Source organism: Peromyscus leucopus, chromosome 8b, assembly GCF_004664715.2.
Source record: "Peromyscus leucopus breed LL Stock chromosome 8b, UCI_PerLeu_2.1, whole genome shotgun sequence".
Taxonomy (NCBI): Eukaryota; Metazoa; Chordata; class Mammalia; order Rodentia; family Cricetidae; genus Peromyscus; species Peromyscus leucopus.
Genome location: NC_051086.1, coordinates 1,472,236 through 1,493,141, shown reverse-complemented (window position 1 = coordinate 1,493,141; position 20,906 = coordinate 1,472,236). Strand labels below are relative to the sequence as shown.

The window sequence follows — 20,906 nt, the reverse complement described above, 5'->3', positions numbered from 1 at the left end:
TGTAAAGTACTTAGAGATAGTAATTGACCCTGAATATTTCCAGTCTTCATGTTCTAAAGTCTAACCTTCCCCTGTTCTGTGTTTCTATCATGATCAGGGTTATTCCAGGGATCCGAAATGGCACCATGGGAAAGAGGGAGACCAGGGAGCTATTTCCCCCAAAGTTTATGAACACAAGAAGCAAGAGAAGAAAGATTACAAGAAAGCACAGCTGTTCACAGGAAACACTTCCTTCAGTGAAACTGAGGTATATGGCAAAAAATAAATAAATAAAAATTAAAAAAAAAAAAAAAAAGGAGAGCACAAGATGCATGTGCCTGATTTCCCCGCTCCCAGGGATGATGACTTTGATGTCATCAGAGCAGCCTCAAGAGAGAGGGCAGAGGAGTAAGACAGTGGGCCACTGATAGCCTGAATCCATGAAACAACCACAAGACAGATGCTGGGGGTACAGGGAAAGTTGTGTGCCTGCCTATGTGTATTACTGCCCCACACAACAACATAGACATTGACAAAGAGTACTCAAGAAGTGACAGAGAAGTCCTTCATGAAAGAAAGAAGAAAAAGAACAAACTCAGGGCACAGCCTTATGAAGGAGCAGCTCAGAGCATCAGAACACCGAATCACCTGCCTCCTTAGCAGGTGAGCTTTCAGTCAGATGTGGGGACTGTGGGAACAACATATTCTGGGTCACACCAAAAGGAGGCCAGCACCTTTGCCATGCAGGCTTCCAACCACCAAAGTTGCTGAAAATAATAAAGGCAAATTCTACCCTAACAACAGTCACTAGGTTTAGAAAAGGGCACTTACCTTGGCAGGCTTTCCCAGCCTGACAATGCGTCATGTGATTCAAAACGTTTTTCATGGTTCGACAGTGTGGGAGAGAGCAGGCCCGAACCTCTCCATTTGCTTGCTCTCGTCTCTGACATTTGTGGGCATGAAGCAGTAGAACCAGCTGCTGCTGTATCAGTTTGCGCTTTTCAGGGTCTGCTGTGGGGCCTGTTGCAATTGCTTGTGTGGGTACAATTCCCACTGATGTTTGCAACTGGGACTAAAATAAAACAAAGTAACAAAATATCTTATTAAATTTTTTGAGTTTTGATTCACTCTAATTATTAGGAAAGCTCATGGACAAGATGGCCAAAAGAACTGGTACATTTCTCTTTATTCCACCAAACACAAAAACCAGCTTAACTCAGATGTAAAGCTAATTCAAGTTCACTAGAATACAATTATCATCCAATGACAACAACAACAAAAATGACACCTGTTCTAGATTGCAGCAACACAAACTCAATCCACCCCCCATAAGAGCCATCAGTGGAAAGCCATGGGGCAGCTGCCCCACAGGACGCTGCTGCGTATATAGGTTCCAAGGAGTGAAATGTTGGCAATTTCATATGGTCCATTCTAATGGAAAAGACTGCCTTGGTGAACTGCAGCACAGAGCTAAGATCAGAGCTAACTTTTGCTTGATGGGTGTATCTCCGTACCACCCTGCATTGTTTACATTTCATTGTAGCACACTCACAGAATAACACATGCAGTTTGATTTCAGTATGGTTACTGCCTTTAGAAAGGCATGATACACTTACTGGAAACACATTGAGTATGTTTTTAAAGCTTTCTTAATTTAAGAAAATACCTTGTCTTTCATTAAAATTTCCACTCATTCTTTTTGTTTTTGTTTTTTTTTTTGGATACAGGGTTTCTCTGTATAGCCCTGGCTGTCCTGGAACTCAGAGATCCACCTGCCTTTGCCTCCCAAGTGCTGGGATTAAAGGTGTGTGCAACACACCCGGCCACTGGTAATATTTTTTTTCAAGAAGTATTTGGCAATCTGCTACAAACTACAGAAACTGAGTTGGTATGTCTTCATCTGTCTGAAATAAGTCTGCCTGTGGTAACTCTTAACTACAGGGAAAGTGGAAAGAGGCCTGTGGGGTCTTATTTTTTACAAATTGCCAACACTCTTCACACACATATACAAATTTACCAAAAAAGAAAAATAAAATGTCTATAATAAACACTGTAACACCCACAGATAAAAGATTTCTGATCCTTTTTAAAATATTCTGGTATTTCCAATTTGAGTCACTCATTTACCCTCTCTATTTTAATATAAGAATTATCAGGCCGGGCGGTGATGGCGCACGCCTTTAATCCCAGCACCCGGGAGGCAGAGGCAGGAGGATCTTTGTGAGTTCGAGGCCAGCCTGGGCTACCAAGTGAGTTCCAGGAAAGGCACAAAGCTACACAGAGAAACCCTGTCTCGAAAAAAACAAAACAAACAAACAAACAAACAAAAAAAGAATCATCAGAACTGGTGAGATAGCTCAGTGGTAAAGGTACTTGTTGTCAAGCCTGATGGCCTGCCTTAGATCCCCAGTATCCACATGTTGGGAGGCGAGAACCAACATACAAGTTGTCCTGACCTCCATACATAAAAACATAACAAACATACATTTTTTATTAGGTTTATTCATTTTACATGTGAGTATTCTGCCTGCATGTATGTCCGCACCATGTGCATGCACACTTGGTATCTACAAAGGTCAGAAGAGCGCATCCCAGTTGTGAAATACTGTGTGGAGCTACAAATCAAATCTGAATCCTCTGAAAGAACAAGTGCTCTTAACCACCAAGTCATCTCTCCAGCCCCAATTAAAAATAGTTTTAAAAGAACCCTAACTATGTATTCACAATTAAGAAAAAATTATAAAAATTAAGCGTGCATGTGTTCACATGTGTGTAAGGAAGCCAGGTTAGCATGGCTTCTACCTTATCTAATGAGACCCCATTTTTCACCAAATCTGAAGCTGTGGTTGTGGTTTTAGGTAGACTACCTGGCCAGTGAATTCCAGGGATGCTCCACCAGCACTGGGGCTAAACACAGCTTTTTCAAATGTGGGTCCTTGGGATCTAAACTCAAGTACACATGTAGGCACTTTACTGAGCCACCTCCTCACCACTGAATGGTCCAATTTTTACAAAGTTCCCAGGAACTGAGGGGCAGATTTAATTGCCTCTCCCAGGATGGTGTTTAATGAGCAACAGAGGGCTTCAGTGGGCCTAGGATCTGTCAGAAGCATTCTTCAGAGTCTCTTTCAACTTCCATATCCTATCTAGTCCCTACTGCCCAGGAAGGCACCAAGAACAAAGGGAAGGTGCTTAGACAGGACTGTCCCTTTAAAGCACAAAACAGGGCTGGCAAGATGGGTCAGTGGGGGAAGAGATCTGTCTTAAGTACAAGTACCTGAGTTCAAGTGGAGAGAACCAACTTCCAAAAGTTGCCTTCTGACCTCCACACATGCATCATGAGATAGTATGAACAAACCTGCATGCAACTGCACCCCCCCCACAAATAAAATTTTAAGAAAAATATGGCACAAAACCAAGTATTGTTTCTCAAAAGTAATCCACACATTTCATACAATTTTCACAATAGCTTAGAAAAATTTTGAAAAACAGTTAAGAATAGGAGGAGGGCACCAGAGAAGTGGCTGGACAGCCACTAGCACTGACTGTTCTTCTAGAGGATGGGAGTTGAGTTCTAGCACCCACATGCCTGCTCAGCTGTCTAACTCTAATCCCAGAGGATCCAGGCACACACATACATACATGCAGGTGAAACACTCATATATTTTTAATTTTTTATTTCAAAAAATAAAAGGGAGCTGGGTGTGGTGATTCACACCTTTAATCCTAGCATTTGCGAGGCAAAGGCAGGTGGATCTCTGAGTTCCAGGCCAGCCTAGTCTATAGAACAAGTTCTAGGGCAACGAGGGCTACACAGATAAATTAAAAAAAAAAAAATCAAAAAAAGAAAAAGAAAGAAGGAAAGAAAGAAGGAAGGAGAGAGAGAGAGAGAGAGAGAGAGAGAGGAGAGGAGAGGAGAGGAGAGGAGAGGAGAGGAGAGGAGAGGAGAGGAGAGGAGAGGAGAGGAGAGGAGAGGAGAGGAGAGGAGAGGAGAGGAGAGGAGAGGAGAGGAGAGGAGAGGAGAGGAGAGGAGAGGAGAGGAGAGGAGAGGAGAGGAGAGGAGAGGAGAGGAGAGGAGAGGAGAGGAGAGGAGAGGAGAGGAGAGGAGAGGAGAGGAGAGGAGAGGAGAGAAGAGAAGAGAAGAGAAGAGAAGAGAAGAGAAGAGAAGAGAAGAGAAGAGAAGAATATGGCCTGGTCTACACAGCAAGTCCAGGCCAGCCAGCGTCAGTGACCTGTCTCAAAAAGGGGGAAGAGGGAACTACAAACTCACATACTGAGAAATATTCTAGCTATAGATTTTTAATTCTTTCTTTTTACTTATGTGGGGAAAGGCTAGGTGCACATGAGTGCAGTGCCCATGGAAACCAGAAGAGGGTGTTAGAGCCTTGGAGCTGGAGTTACAGGAGGTTGAGAGCGGCCCTGTGGGTGCTGGGAACTGACCTCAGGTCCTCTCCAGGAGCAGTGTGTGTGTGCCATCTTCACCGTGAGCTGTCTCTCTAGCCCTGTCTATAGACTTTGCAAAGTGTGGAAGGAGACTTAGGTGCACAGGGTAGTTTAAGATAAAGGAGAGGGTCTAAGTTGAGGGTGGGAGGACAACTTTTGACCCCTATGTTCCCCACAATTCAAAAACTTAACTATACATGGGATAAAGTAGGTTTTTTAAGGGGGGGAGAATAAACTAGAAAAAAATTTTTCAATATTGAAATAAGAATGCCTTCTTCATTTGAGCATAGTGGCTTACATCTGTAATCCCAGTGCTCAAGAGGCTGAGGCAAAAAGATTACAGTAAGGTCATTGCTGGCCTGGGTTATAAAGCAAGTTTCAGGGTAGCCTGAGCAGCAGAATAAGACACTGTCTCAAACACTAAGGAGGGCTGGGGCTAGAAACACGGCATTACATTTAAAGCACTTGCCACACAGCAGAGGATTGAGTTTAGACACTCAGCATACAATGCCGGGTGGCTGTGGCAACTCACTGTAATTCCTGCCTCAAAAGGCAGAGAGACAAGGAACCCCCAGTGCAAACTGGCTAAAAATACTAGCCATATTGATGGGCTATATGTTTGACTGAAAACCCCTGCCTCAAAAAGAATAAGGTAGAGAGAGCTCAAAGATGATTCCCCTACTTATATCAGTCTCAGTCTTCCATGGGCCTGAGCAAAGACATGCATGTACACGTGCACACACAAGTACACACCTGAAATAGATGCATGCATATAAACATGCACACACACCACACATGCATACACATGAAAAGAAGAAAAATAAAGTAAAACAAAACAAAAATAAAATAAGACTCAGCCTAAAGAATGGAGGAAATTAAGCCGGACAGTGGTGGCGCAAGCCTTTAATCCCAGCACACGGGAGGCAAAGGCAGGTAGGTGGATCTTTCTGAGTTGGAGGCTAGCAGAGGCTACATTGGAAAGACCCAAAATCAAAAAACAAAACAAAACAAACAACAACAAACCCCCAAAAGAATGGAAGAAAACTAGCTGTAAATCACAGATCTAATACCCAGCTGGGATCTGAAACATTTAAAAAATAATAATAATAATAAACTCTTACAATCCAGTCTTTAAAATGTGAAAAGGATCTGATTATATATTTCTCCCCCCCCCCAAAAAAAAAAACCAAAACAAATATAAATGGCCAATACGGACATTAAGCATCACTAGTTATTACAAAAATGTCAATCAAACCCAACACTTGGGAGGCAGAGGTAGGTGGGATCTCTGTGAGTTTGAGGTCAGCCTGGTCTACATAGTGAGTTCCAGAGACCTTGTCTCCAGAGGGAGGGAGGGAGGGAAAAGAGAGAGAAAGAAATATAAATCAAAGTCACAGAGTATAGCTTTCAACCCACCAAGATAGCTATAAATGAGACTACAGATTCTAAACAACAGCAGTGGTCCAGTAGAGGACGTGGAAGAACGGGACACACATCACTGGAAAGAACCTAAGATGCTGGGAAACCGTCTGGCAGTTCCTCAACACAACAACAGCACATCACTCTGTAACTGCACTCCTGGGCACATATCCAAGATAATTAAAAGGACATGTTCATACACAAACATGTTAAAAAAAGTTCACAGGAGCATTATTTATAACAGCCAGAAACACAAACAACCCAAGTGTTCATCAAGGGAAGAATAAAATGTGGTCTATACAAACTGGAATATTTTTCTCACCATTAAAAAAATGACACGTGCTACAATAAACTTTGAAAACCTTAACTCTGTGAAAGAAGCCAGGCATAAAAAACCATACATACACTGTATATTCCATTTCTGTTTTATGAATGAATAGGAGCAGAACATAGATCTGGGATTAGCTAGAACTGAGGATTCCGGAGAATTGAAGAGTAGCTGCTAATGGTATAGGGTTTCCTTTTGGGATGGTGAAAATGTCCCAAATTGACCAAGACCATGGTTACACAAAGCCACTAATCTGAGCACTTTATAAGAAAATAAGTACATAATACATGAATTACATCTTAATAAAAACTTGATTTTTGTTTGATTAGTTTTGTTGTTTTGAAACAGGGTCTCCTGTAGTCTAGGCTGGGCTAATCCTGCCCTCCACATTCCAAATGCCGGAATTATAGCTGTATGTCACCATGCCCCCAGCTCAATAATCTGTTTCTAAAACTTTACTTCACTGATCAAAGTTGTCAAAATAAAACAGATGCTTTTTACCTTCAGTACAGACAATACAAGAAAACAACCACCATGGTTGCTGGGGGTATGTAAGAAAAGTACTCTCAAGTGTTCTGGTAAAAATACAGCTTAGAGTAATGTTTAAAAGATAAACTTCCAGACTTGGAAAAGAACCTCTATCAAAGGAAACATGTGCACGCCTTCTGGTTGTGGGGTGGAGGTTGAGACAATGTCTGTCTGTAACTCAGGCTGTCTCTTGAGTCTGCCTCTAGAATACTGAAATTATATGAAGGTGCATCACCAACTGCATTTCATTTTCCCCTCCCTCTCTTCCTTTCTTTTCTTCTTAGTGGCACTAGGTATTAAACCCAGGGCCTCATGAATGCTAAGTATGCGCTTTATGACTGATCAGTCCAAAATCACCTCTTTTAACCCACTGCTAAGGAAGTGGACAAAGATGTGCTACAATGTATACACAAGGTTAAGTATCACCTTGATTAATGAAAAATGTAAATGCCTATAAAAGATGACCTAAATAAACACTGTCACAGGTCTATACTGAAATAGTATGCAGCCATCAAATAACCTTAGTCAAAGCCAGGTGGAGTAGAAGTCCAGTCAGTTTTGTCTAAATTTCTGATAGACAAAAAATTAGAATACAACACAAAATTACTATTACTTAAGGCAAAAATAATAACAAAGTAGACTTGTCAGTTTTAACAAAGAGCTACTTAAAGTATATTCAGAACTTAGTATTTAGAATAATACTATAAACTCATTCAGTTTTTCCTTATTAACTCTGTATCTGTATTTTTTTCTGAGAAAAACCTTGATAAAAATCATAGTTCTATAGTTCTATCATGGCAAGAGGATCTTTCAGGGTCTAGTTTTAATTTTCTACAACTAATGTATTGTGTCAGTGCTTTACAGAAATTATTCATTATTTTTATAATCAAAACATTCCTCTTTGGAGAGAAATTACTGGCAAAATGAAATTACAAGAATCATAGAAAATGATAAAGAATTAGAGCTGGGGAATATCTCAGTAGTAAAGAGCTTTGCTGGAGCAAGTGTTAGGCATGGAGTTTGGATACCCAGAACCCACAAAAAGCCAGGTAGGCACTGGAAGGCAGAGATAGGGATTCCCAAAACTAGCCAGCTAGCTAACCAACTTAAATCAGTGAGTTCTGAGTCAATCCATAAATAAGGGAGAGGGTTGATTAAGGAGATAATGGATGCTAACCACTAAACCCTGGCCTCCACATGCACATGCACAGGCGCACGCGCGCACACACACACCACACCCTATATATGCATGCACATACCCTACACACGTGTGCACACACACACACCCCAAAAAAGGAGAAAAAAGAAAACAGTGACAAATTAAATATGAAGAAAGAAAGAAAGAAAGAAAGAAAGAAAGAAAGAAAGAAAGAAAGAAAGAAAGAAAGAAAGAAAGAAAGAAAGAAAGAGGGAGGGAGGGAGGGAGGGAGGGAGGGAGGGAGGGAGGGAGGGAGGGAGGGGGAGGGAGGGAGGGAGGGAGGGAGGGAGGAAGGAAGGAAGGAAGGAAGGAAGGAAGGAAGGAAGGAAGGAAGGAAGGAAGGAAGGAAGGAAGGAAGGAAGGAAGGAAGGCAGGCAGGCAGGCAGGCAGGCAGGCAGGCAGGCAGGCAGGCAGGCAGGCAGGCAGGCAGGCAGGCTGGCTCAGAGAAATGGCTCAGTGGTTAAGAGCACTTGCTCTGGGAAGCAGAGCTGGGTCCCAGCACCAATACAAAAAGCCAAACATCTGGTGTATCCCTGTAACCCCCATTCTGTGGGGGATGAAGACAAGAGAATTGCTGGGGCTTGCTGGCTTCCAGCCTAGCCAACAAAATGCAAGTGGCAACTACAGGAAAAATCCTGACTTAACAGTGATAGAGGAAGACAAAGGACAGCCTCTTCTGGACTCTGCACACATGTGCATATATACCCACACACATCCCTGCCTACACTCACACATCAACAATTTTTTAAATTTGTTTGTTTGTTTTTCGAGACAAGGTTTCTCTGTGTAGTTTGGTGCCTTTCCTGGAACTCACTCTGTAACCCAGGCTGACCTGGATCTCAGAGATCCACCTGGCTCTGCCTCCTGAGTGCTGGGATTAAAGATGTGTGCCACCACCACCTGGCAACAAATTTTTTTAAAGACAGTGTGGTTAACACACACACAAAAAAATCACAACTGTTCAAAGTGCAGAGAGTGTTAGTGGAGTGGCCAGTCACAAATAGGACATCTATATCATATCGCCTTCACAAAGCTCAGGGACCGTCATGGAAGACAGGAGGAAATACTGTTAAGGGCCAGAGGCTGAGGAGGAGGAGCTAGAGTGAAACTGTCTTCTGGACACAATATTTTGGGGAACACAATACCACCACACTTCCTCTCTTTTTGTCTAAAATTAAAGAAAGCTTATAACTAATACAAGAAAAACTATCCAATAAGAATATACAATATATACAGCCAAAAATTACATGATGCCTAGTCCATTAACATTTGACAGATTCAGATAAAAACTCCATTCTATATATTAACAATGTCTAGTCCAGTAACATCTGATAGACTCAGACCAAAAAATTTTCATTACTTATCTTATTTAAAAAAAGTAGTTCCTTTTTAAAAGTAGATTCCATAATCTCCCTTTTTATCTTATTATATCTATATTCTTTTTTCCTTTTCATAATACATTCAGTAGTCTACCTTTTGTCATTTTTATATCTTCCCCCTTTTCTTCAGTGTAGATTCAATGATCTACCTATTTATCCTATTATTTCCTTATCTTTTTTCTCAGAGTAGATTCAATGATCTATCTCATATCTTATTCTCTTTTTCTTTTTGCTTTCTAGGGGTGAAGACTGCTACGACCATAAACTCAGAGACCGTGGTTGCCTGCACACAATTAAGCAGGTCAACACTCCAACATGAGGTGTGAAAGGGTTCATGAGCCCATATTGAAGATCTATGGACAGTTGATGGCTTGGGAGAGCAGGTTTTCTAAAGGATGTGCTAAGTCAACATACTCCAGTGGAAGTCTATGGGAGCACAAATTGGAGTTGATTGATCATTAAAAAATAAATAAAAAGACACTAAGTTGAGGAGTTAGGGAGGAGTTATGGGGAAAAGTGGTGGGTGTGAGTGTGCGCGTGCACGTGTGCGCATGCATGCAAAAAATGAATATATACTGTTATCAAATTCTCAAAGAATAAAAATGTTTAAAAAGTCTATAAAGAAAAGTACTAGAAGATGAGATGAGTAATTTCAATCCCCACCCATCACCAACATTACTCTTCAGATAGGCTGAGAAAAGTCAACAAAACTCACTGGCCCAGATGCATCAGGACACAGCCCATTCATACAGCGGTAGGCTTCACTAAATGTGACCATAAGCGCTTACATGTTGTGGCAGGGAGTCAGTTTTGACAGTGTGCTTTTTGTTTGTTTGTCTGTTCTGCAACCTGGAGCGGTGAGCTAACATAGTGGTAACTCTACAAGAAACCACTTAATCTGAGTGTGGATACCGAGAACATTTAACAGCAGGAAAATGTTTCGGAACACTCAATGACCAAAAAAATGACTTAAAAATCAAATGGCAACAACCCTGTTGTTTGTCTGGCAGTGCTCACTGTGTCACATCACATGACCCCACTGTAGTAACCTCAGCACTGAACACAATGTGTGCACTTTGCACTGCAGAGCCCATCAGGCTGACTCAACATCAACATTGCCTGGAACACCTGAGGCTCAAGACGGCATGTTTGTCCTGCACACGCAAACTTTGCTGTTCTTAAGAAACATAATGGTTTAACTACAAAAAACAAAGACTGAGTACTTCCCTTCTGTCATTCCTCAGTAGTAATGGTTCAGAACATAATTTATTTTATGTGTATGGGTGTTGTGCCTGGATGTCTGTGTACCATTTGTGTGCCTGATGCCTAAGAAGGTCAGGAGAGGCTGTCCCATCCCCTGGACCTTAGTTACAGGTGGTTGTTAGTCACCATTAGGGCACTGGGAACTGAACCCAGGGTCGTCTGAAGAGTAGCAACCAGTGCTCTTAACCTCTGAGACATCTCTCCACTTCAATGTATCAGAATGTGTGGTTTTAAAAATTGTTTCTACCTTGAGTTCCAATTTAAAAAAATTATCAAATTAAATTTTGTCTTGGGACTAGGACTGAATTTCCAAAATGTCCCCATATACACTTACACTGTTTTGCAGTACATATTTACACAAAGCAGCATTCTCAGCACTGACAATTATAAAAACAAAATATCAACTAGGAAAATCATTGAGGATGATGCTCTATAAGCTGCAGAGTCAAACATTAAGACATTTAAATTTTATGTAAAAATACACAAGTAGATCTATCATTCATATGCAAATTACCATTCATTTTCATAAATGGTGCGACTATATGTATACCCCCAAACGGTCTAAAGGTAAATTTATGATTTTATGTTATCAGAAATGCTTTGTATGCCTATTTTATACACCTACATTGCCAGGGTCACACAAGCATTTCTTGGATGAAAAAGGGATCTTGAATGGATGAAGTTTGAAAAACACAATTCTACCTCAACAACATATTCAGAGATATGAACAAAGGATATATACTTGTTTATATATAAACAAGCTTATCCTGGCATCCCGCCTAGAAAAGTAAGTTATTTGCTAGTAAATGTTCAAGAATAGGAAAGGTCTTCAAAGAATTGTGTGTCTTAAACACTAAGGAGAAAGGATCAAGATTTCTTCCACCGCAGACCCACAGACCCAAGCAGATGCATGCAGCCACCCCCAAACTCTGCATGCATACCCTTGCTTCTCAAACGATCCTCCAACCTCCTGGAAAGCTCCTCTCTAACTTTACTCAGCATCAGAAAACTACTTCAAAGTCAACACCAGGGAGCCAGTGGACAACACTGCAATATTGCTTGCTCTTCTTCCCTCCAGGACCCAACATAGGCTCAGCTATCAGGGCCCAACATTGTGGCTCATGCCTGTAACCTCAGTACTCAGAAGCCTGAGGCAGGAGTTCAAAGCCAGCCTGGGGTACATAGTAAGACTCTGTCAAAAACAAAAAACAAAAAACAACCACAGCTATTCTCTAGAAGAAGGGGAAAAATCACTCAGACAATGAACAGCATGTGGTAAGAAGAGAACATACCTATGTACATCTCCTATATTCTCTAAAGAAAGATGCCCAACCCTTTTGACACTATAACATGATCTTGCCATCTACAAAACTTGTTGGACTACATTCAAGCCTGTCCTGGGATAGATACACATGGCCCATAGGCTGCAGGTTGGACAGGATTATGCAAATCACCTCAATATTACTTAAACCAGATACAAAGAAAATGCTAAATAATCCTTGTTATATCATATTGTTTGGAGGATAAAGTAAAAAATTTTGTACATGGTACAAACAGGCACAATTATGAGGTCTCTATTTTCCATGTGAGAGGTATTGGATCCACAGATGCAGGTCAACTGTACTCTCAGCCTCCATTCAGTTCTTGCCTGCTAAGCCAGTTCCTTCCCAACGCCCAAATCATCAGAACCAGACCCAAGAGAAAGAAAACAAACATGGCAAACAAAAGCTGGGGAAAGTAAGGCAAGCCCACTCCACAGAGCACAACTGGCCACTAGGCCAACATTTTAGTGGACAATGGTGCTTTTTTAAGGCCAGCTCTATTAAAGGGGCACATATAAGTGCAGACTCTAATATAAAAGAAAGAATTACATGATCATCTATTTGAGAAGTACCTGAATTACATTAGAGGGGCTTAGGTACCATAAGCTGGGAAACTAAGCAAGAAACACAATGAAGCTTCAGAATGACCACAAAAACAGATTTCTTGCCCTTTTTTCTTGGAGGATTCTGAATCTGGTGGACCAGGTAAGGCTCAAGATGCCCCATCCCTGAGATGCACACTGAGAAGCACAACTACTTATGCTTCTTTTGCTATACGTGGGTTTTCCCCCCTTCTTCTAGAGAATAGCTGTGGTTGTTTTTTTGTTTGTTTGTTTGTTTGTTTGTTTTTTGTTTTTGACAGTCTTACTATGTACCCCAGGCTGGCCTTGAACTCCTGCCTCAGGCTTCTGGACACAGTCCAAGAAAGTCTAGCATCCATGCCTAGCACTGAGATGCTGCCAGCATCACTGTATCCACCAGGCTATGGTGGCACTACAACTCTCCTCTGTCTGAAAAATCCTCTGGCCAGCCACATTTCCCTCCCATTTAGAGACAGATGTCTATCAGTAGCTGTCCTGGCCTTGTCCAAACCTCTACCTCAAAATTCTAATACACAATCAAAACAAATTATAACAGCACACTCATGAGCAATTTAAAAAATCTAAGCAGCATACACGATGAATCCCCTACATTACATCCTTAAGAATGCTGAAGTCTCTATAGTGTTATTTTTAATTTTTCTTATTTAAAAAACCCATGTATAGAAACTTCCTTTCAGAAAATAACCCTGTAGGGACCCGCTGGGCCATGGAGATGCAGCTTCTCTATTTCTTAAACATTTTCTACCTAAGACAAGTCCCACCTCAAAGACTGTTCTTTGAAAATGGCTGCAAGCCCAATCCAAAGCTGGGGGGGGGGGGATGTCACCAGAAATCAGGTGCTTTTCTTGAAAACAAAGGCAACACCCTATTCTTGTGAATACCTCTCTCCTCAGAAGGCCCCCAAATACCTCAAAACCAAAATATAGATTGAAAAGTAAATTTCCCTTCCTTTATCAATAAATTATAATAATTTAAAAAAACTTTAGACCCACATAAAATGTCCTAGATTATAAACATGCTTAATAATCACTTCAGTCATATTAGATTATGATCATGTATAACAGTATACATACTTTCTGTAATTAAATTTGACTAAATAATACACATCCTGACTTCAGAAGTATATTTCTGCAGAGAAATACATAAAAAAGTGCTTCTGAGAATCCAAAGGGTAAGACATTACTAACAAACCTCAAAACCCTATAGAAAGAGATTACAAATAAAAAGACCAGAGGCAGGGGCTGGGTGGCTCAGCAGTTAAGAACACTGACTGCACTTCCAGAGGACCTAGGTTCAATTCCCAGCACCCACATGGCAGCTCACAACTGTCTGTAACTCCAGTTCCAGGGACCCAACACCCTTCCTCAGGCAAAGCAAACATCAATGCACATAAAAATAATTTTTAAAAAAGAACAGAGGCAGAGCTACAGTGAGATATACCTGAAAATTTAAGAGCATGCTTATTTCCTCTTAGATATATCCTCAATAGTAGACTTTACTACATTTCTACCTGGGTCTCTAATCTCTTAACACTTTGGAGCTCCTAGCACCAAAACACTGGGGGATGGGGGTGTGGTCACGGAGAGGTGATCCCAAGGTCTCCAAACATTCAGGTCTCACGTTTCCATCAGCAGAGGATGAACCTTCTCAAGGCTGGCTTTCATGTTCTGATGATGCTCTTTGGCCCTTCTCTTAAACTTAGTTGACACCAAATGCGTACGTAGTCCACAGGTTCCCTCTCCACTAGTAGTGAATTACTCCCCTTTGCCAGCTCTCTTCCCTTCTTGCCCCGAGCCTGAGATCTATATGATGCTCTTCCCGGGCCACATCATAAAGTTGTCACTACACTGTGTCATGTGAGCTGTTGACTCCAAGTTGGTCAGCAGCTGCCCTATTTGTTCACATACCACCCCTGCCTGCCATCCAGTCACTTGCACCTGTACCTTTTTCCCCTCCTCAAGCCTGTTCCTCTTCCAGCTCTATAGAGGATTATCCACCACGACAACTTCTCAGGAGATAATCTACCTAAGTGACAACCCTGTCTTGTCTTCCTAACCCACTGTGACCAAACATATCCAGGTCACTAGCTCCTTTAGCCTCCATAAAGTAACAGAAAAAAAGCCTTGAATGACTTAAAAAACTGTAGCTCATTTCCCTGCAAACTGGCAGCCCTTCTTCCATTCAAGATCTCCACCCTCATCCCAGCTTTTTAAATACATTTTATGTGTTTGGGTATTTTGCCTGCAAGTATGACTATGCACCACTGCCATGCCTTGCACCCATGGAGGACAGAAGAGGGCATCAGATCCCCTGGAACTGGGGTTACTGGTGGTTGTGAGGTGCTGGGAATTAAAACCTGGTACTGAGGAAGAGAAGCCAATGCTCTTAGCTGCTGAGCCATGTCTCCACCCTACCCCCAAGCTGATTCTTGCTTGACCCCCAGCTTTGTTCATACACTACTTGACCTTCCTAAGAGTCACTGTTCAAAAGCACTGGCTTCCCACCATTCCTACAAAAGCCAGTATCTTACTATCACCCTAGGGCAGGGGGGGGTGATAGAAAAATCCCTGGGAGGGGCTGGAGAGATGGCTTGGTGGTTAAGAGCACTGGTTGTTCTTCCAGAGGACCCAGGTTCAATTCCCAGCACCCACATGGCAGCTCACAACTGTCTGTAACTCCAGTTCCAGGGGACCTGACACCTTCATACCAATGCATATAAAGTAAAGTTAAATAAATTATTTTGATCTCTGTGAGTTCGAGGCCAGCCTGGTCTACAGCTCGAGATCCAGGACAGACACCAAAACTACACAGAGGAACCCTGTTTCGAAAAAACCAAACCAAACCAAACCAACCAACCAAACAAAACAAAACAAAAGAACCTGGGGGTGGAATGACCCTTTCGCAGGGGGTTGCCTAAGGCCATTGGAAAACACAGATTTTACATTATGGTTCACAACAATAGCAAAATTACAGTCAGGAAGTAGCAACAAAAATAATTTTATGGTTGGGGTTTACCACAGCATCAGGAACTGTATTAAAGGGTCAAGCATTAGGAAGGTTGAGAACCACTGACCTAGGGTCTCTGTGACATCACCTTCAAATCTCCTTTCCTTGGTGAGACCGTCTCCGACGGTTCCACCTAAGGTCTTTGCATCCATCTTAATTACTGCATGGTACACAGACCATGGGGTTTTCTAATTGTTTTCCACTGAAGGGAAAGCTTGCCTTCTTTCACAAGTCCCCTCTAGGGCTCCTCCCAAACCTGGGCCCATAGTAGGGCACAGCAAACAGAACAAAAGAACCAAACAAATGACTGCATATCTTTCTATTCTCTACACCAGACAGAAATGCTGAAGCCTTGTGGGAAGAGAGAAGAGTCCCTTGCCCATAGCTATGAAGCTTCAGTTGCCCCATGAAGAACTTAATTTGTCTGGCATCAGTGTCCCCTAACCTAAACTGTTTGAAAGCAAAGTCCATCAGCTCCTAAAAATTACCTCTTGTGCTGGTTAGTTTTTGTCAGCTTGACACAGCTCAGGGCATTTTGAAAAAAGGGAACTTCAGTTGAGAAAATGCCTCTATAAGAGAGGCCTATAGGCAGTCTGTGGGGCATTTTCTTAATTAATGATTGATGTGGGAGGGTCCAGCCCAATGTGGATGATGCCACCCTTGGGCAGGTGGACCTGAGTCGTATTTTTAAAAGGCACACTGAGCAAGCAGCAACATTCGTCCATGGGCTTTGCTTCCATTGCTGACTCCAGGTTTCTGCCTTGAGTCTTGGCTTCTCTCAATAATGGACAGTGATGTGGAAGTGTGGGCCAAATAAAACCTTTACTCCTCAAGCTGCTTTTGGTCCTTTATTACAGAAATAGAAAACCAAACTAAATCAACTCTTTAAAAGTATAATCCTCCCACCCCCAGGTCCTCCAAAAAGGGAAGGTCATTAGTTCAAGGCATCATATTTTCCTTTTTTAATGTAGCATATCTCGTTTTTCATATCAATGTTTCCTTGCCATGTGAAAATCTGTGCAATTTAAGACATCAGATACAATGGAGAAAATTCAAGAAAGATCACAGAAACACAGTCAAGGAACTGCAAACAAACTGTGTAAGCATAAGCTAAGGAGGCCATTTCCAGGAACTCAGGGCTGCTAAAACATCTGGATATGATTAAAAACTCCACAAAAAGGAAACTATATGGCCATGTACAAGCCAGACTCCCTCAGAACCTCAATTTCCTCACCATCAAATGGGACCTGTTAATGATGCCCCTCAAGAAGCCATCGCAGGCATAAAGTAAGTACACACTGAAAAAGATGCCATGTAGCCTGTGCCTTGAACCTTTACTAGTCCCACCTCCAATGCTCCACTGAAGGCTGTTCCCAGATGCTCATGGGCACATGGCCTGACATGGCATGGCCCACCCTGTGCCACCAGAATAAAGAGTACAGACAAAGGACTCAGTTTACTTCCCAAAGGCATCTATTAAAGTTCCCATGTGCCTTTATAAGAAAGGTGCCCTGAGTGAGCACTACGGCTTTTGTAGACAAAAATGCTTCCTTAGTTTACTGTGATTTTGAGGGGACCAAGGGAAACAGTGTTGACTGAATTCCTCCAAGATTCCAGAAAATAAACAAAAGAATGGAGATATACTGCTAGTGCTCCTCCTGACCATTCTTCAAAGCAGGGGTTCCCAACAGGGACAGCTATATCCCAACGAACATATTTTGTCAGTGCCTGGAGATACTAGTTGAAACAACCAGGACAGAGGAAAGGTCATGGGTAGTGGCTAGGGTTACTGTCAAACATTACCAAGGTTCCAGGCGGCCCTGTAATAGAACAATGGTCACTGCAGAGGCTGAAAGGAGCCCTGCTGTAGTCCTGAAGGGAAAAGGCAAGGCCCTCTGCCTAGTCCCTCTGTGAAACCCTTGGCCACTACACCTAGCAAGTTTAGATCTCCAAAGTAGCAGCCAAGGCTGGCGGAGGGACCTGGAGTACAGGGATTCTGTCACTCTGGAGAGGGGAGGACAAGAAGTGAGAGAAAAATTGAAAGAGGAAAGCAAAGAAGACATTAGGTAAGGGATTCCCTGTGTATAAAACATAGAGCACCATGAAAAAAGAAAATGTTCTCTATGAAGTCTAAATGTGTGCCTGGTTACCAAGCAGGTACAGGCATGACAGCTGGCCTTGGAGTTCATGGCACTGTCTCCTCAGGAGGACTAAGAACAAAACGTGAGAGAGGCCAGGCAGTGCACTGCTCTCGTAACCCTGGACAACCCTGGCAACCAAAGCTACTCAAAGGAAGGAAGAGAGGGGATTATCAAAAGAACAAAGAACAGAAGCCGGGCAGTGGTGGCACACACCTTTAATCCCAGCACTCGGGAGGCAGAGCCAGGCGGATCTCTGTGAGTCTGAAGCCAGTCTGGGCTACCAAGTCAGTTCCAGGAAAGGCACAACGCTACAAAGAGAAATCCTGTCTTGAAAAACCAAAAAAGAGAGAGAGAGAGAGAGAGAGGGAGGGAGGGAGGGAGGGAGGGAGGGAGGGAGGGAGGGAGGGAGGAGGGAGGAGAGAGAGAGAGAGGAGAGAGAGAGAGAGAGAGAGAGAGAGAGAGAGAGAGAGAAAGAGAGAAAGAAAGAAAGAAAGAAAGAAAGAAAGAAAGAAAGAAAGAAAGAAAGAAAGAAAGAAAGAAAGAAAGAAAGAAAGAAAGAAAGAAAGAAAGAAAGAAAGAAAGAAAGAAAGAAAGAAAGAAAGAAAGAAAGAAAGAAAGAAAGAAAGAAAGAAGGAAAAAAAGAGCAAAGAACAGAAAATCATGGGTGGTTTTGAAAACAGCAGGTTTTACTGCTTAAAAAAAAAAAAAAGGAAAGACAAGTGTTAACAGTAATAGCCTCTTCCCAGGATGCCTCACTGTTCCCATTTTCTGACTGTACACTCAAAGGAGAAAAGGCCTCAACACTTGCTTTCCAAGAGCTCAGAGCACTGCATGCTGTAAATGCTGTCATTCTCTTAGTTCTGACATATACTAAGGTTAGAGAAGATCTTACAAGGGGACAAAAGATAAACAACACTCTGGAATTCTTTGTACTAATAGTTCAAAATTAGTTTTTCCAAGGCCAAAAGACAACTTTCTAGAAAGCATGGTCAGTTTTTGGCTAAGACTTGTCAATCATTACTGTAGAAGTATATGGAAGTATGGAAGGCTCACTGTTACCAACAAACACAAGGAAGAGAAGTGGCTGCCCAGCCACCACCTGCATCCTATGTATCTTGGTGATACTCAGAATTTGGCAAAAGTAAATTCACATACATGATCCCATCAACAAAAGAATCTGGGGGAACAGCTAAATCAACCTTCCCTATCCATCTTGTTGCTAGCTCAACACAGAAAATGTAAAGCTCATTGTGCTCTTCAGTCATGTGGGTTATGTTCCTATCACTAATGGCATACTCTCAGTTACAGTTCTTCGCCGTAAGCACCATAAAATCCATATGCCAAAGCACCCACCAAGACCCGAAGCACAGAAAACCAAGGGCAACTTACCATATTTGGCACATTGGTGACTGAAGTATTCTTGATATCTGTAGGAAAAGCAGGCAAACTATTGACCATGCTCTGTTTGCTGGATAACTGGGGGTTCACTCCAGTGGCTCCCATCTGCTGCCCTCCAGTTTGACTAAAGGGTTGTCCAAATGGACTTGTGTTACCAGTCATTCCCATCTGAAACAAAAACAGGATCATCTGTCATGACACAATCATCCATAAAAAAAAAAAAAAAAAACTTTAGAAATGCTTGTCTGACCCACTGGATGCCAAGGTGTAAATCTCCTACGACCCTTCTCTCTAGTTATAAATAAAAACCGCATTAACAGAGTTCATTGTTAAAACTGTGAAAAGACGAGTTTCATTCAAAAAGTTAATGCTACAAACAGAAAGCGAACAGAGTGGCCTTAAACAACTAGATCGTCCCTGTCCTAACCACTACCCCAGAAGAGACAGCACTTTTCTCTCCTCCCTACTGGCCAAAGCCCTGTTGAGCACCAGCAAGTCTTACCCAGCAAAGGCCTTGAGTTGATGACTATGGGGCTTGCTTCTTCAGCTCATCTTTACTCCCTAAGTGCTTTGTTTCTCTCAAGTTCCTCATCAGATTTTAACTAAGTTTCAACTAGTTTAAAATGAAGAGTAGGAACACTAGCAATGAAAGGATAAAATATATGGGCTCTGCATAAAAATGATGCAGCAAGGCAGGTGGGGGGTGAGAACTAAAGCACACTAACTGCCAACTGCACAACAGTAGAGACTGTATCACCCTTTATTACACATGCTCAATATTTACCCTAATAAAAGTTTTTTTTTCTTTTAAACTATGGTGAAATAAAACCAATTAGCCGGTAGATTAAGGCAAGGTCAAAAAGGAGGGACTCCCACCTCCGCCTCCAGAGGCCAGCCACACACAGTGCTGGGCCAGTTTCCTCAGGTCTAATTGCTCCAAACTCTTTGAGTATATGTGGGAGTCTCCAAAATAGTGCCCAAGTAAGTAGTGCCCAGTCCCCTTGAGGAGGAATAAAGAAACAGGGTGTTCAAGTTGCCTGCCTCTTTTTCACAGGGCTAAAACATTTTCCCTGCCATCTACTGCTTGTTCTGCATGTCTGGCATCACAGTCTGTTTGGACTGGGATAAACAATCTTGATCAGGGAAGACCTTCAAGGGCCAAAGTTCCATTCAAGAAATTACGACTAGGCTGGGGTGCTGTAGAATAATCCTGTACACTGTGAAAATGTGTTGCTCTCATTGTTAATAAAAAGCTGATTGGCCGGTAGCCAGGTGGAAAGTATGGGCGGGACAACCAGACTAAGAGGATGCTGGGGAGGAGGAAGAGCAGAGTCACAGCAGTCTAGGAGGTCTCAAGCAGATGCAGGAAGAAACAAGGTGAATGTGCTGTACTGAGAAAAGGTATCAAGCCACGTGGCAAAGCATAGATAGGAAATATGTAATGATTACATTTTAAATTAACCCATATTACTAAGGGTTAGCTAGTAACAAGCTTGAACTATTGGCTGAGCATTTACAATTAATATTAAGCCTCTGTGTTAGTTACTTAGGAAGCAGCTGTCAAAATACAGAAAAACTCCACCTACACTGGAGATATAGCTCAGTGGAAGATAGTTTCACTAAATGTTCTACACCATAGGTTTCATTCTCAGCAACAAGCACTGGTTAAATTCTACCTAAGAAATCACTATCAGTCTCAACTGGTAACTGTCATGTAGGTAAGCTCACTCTGTATAATGTATATTCCTTCTGTGGACAGCAATCTTTTTGCTTCCAAGGGCACTAGATTATTTCATTTCTTTTAACTCTGAAAGTCTAGATTGCCAACAAATCCACATGCAACACAACTAACTCCAAATGATGTCAATAATGCCTATATGTCAAAGGGGCAGAGGGGGAG

The 20,906-nt window shown here is 42.1% G+C and overlaps 1 protein-coding gene across 2 annotated transcripts in view; it reads right to left on the bottom strand.

The window, feature by feature from the left end:
* The window catches only part of LOC114710614 (CREB binding protein), a 143,020-nt gene that overhangs the window by 56,837 nt on the left and 65,277 nt on the right, over positions 1-20,906 (bottom strand). For both annotated transcript variants that reach the window (XM_028894801.2, XM_028894800.2), the window contains exons 3-4: positions 18,998-19,174; positions 811-1,051 (exon numbers count right to left, since the gene is read on the bottom strand). In XM_028894801.2, coding sequence (XP_028750634.1) covers positions 811-1,051; positions 18,998-19,174 — 418 coding nt within the window. The remainder of the gene's footprint in view (positions 1-810; positions 1,052-18,997; positions 19,175-20,906) is intronic.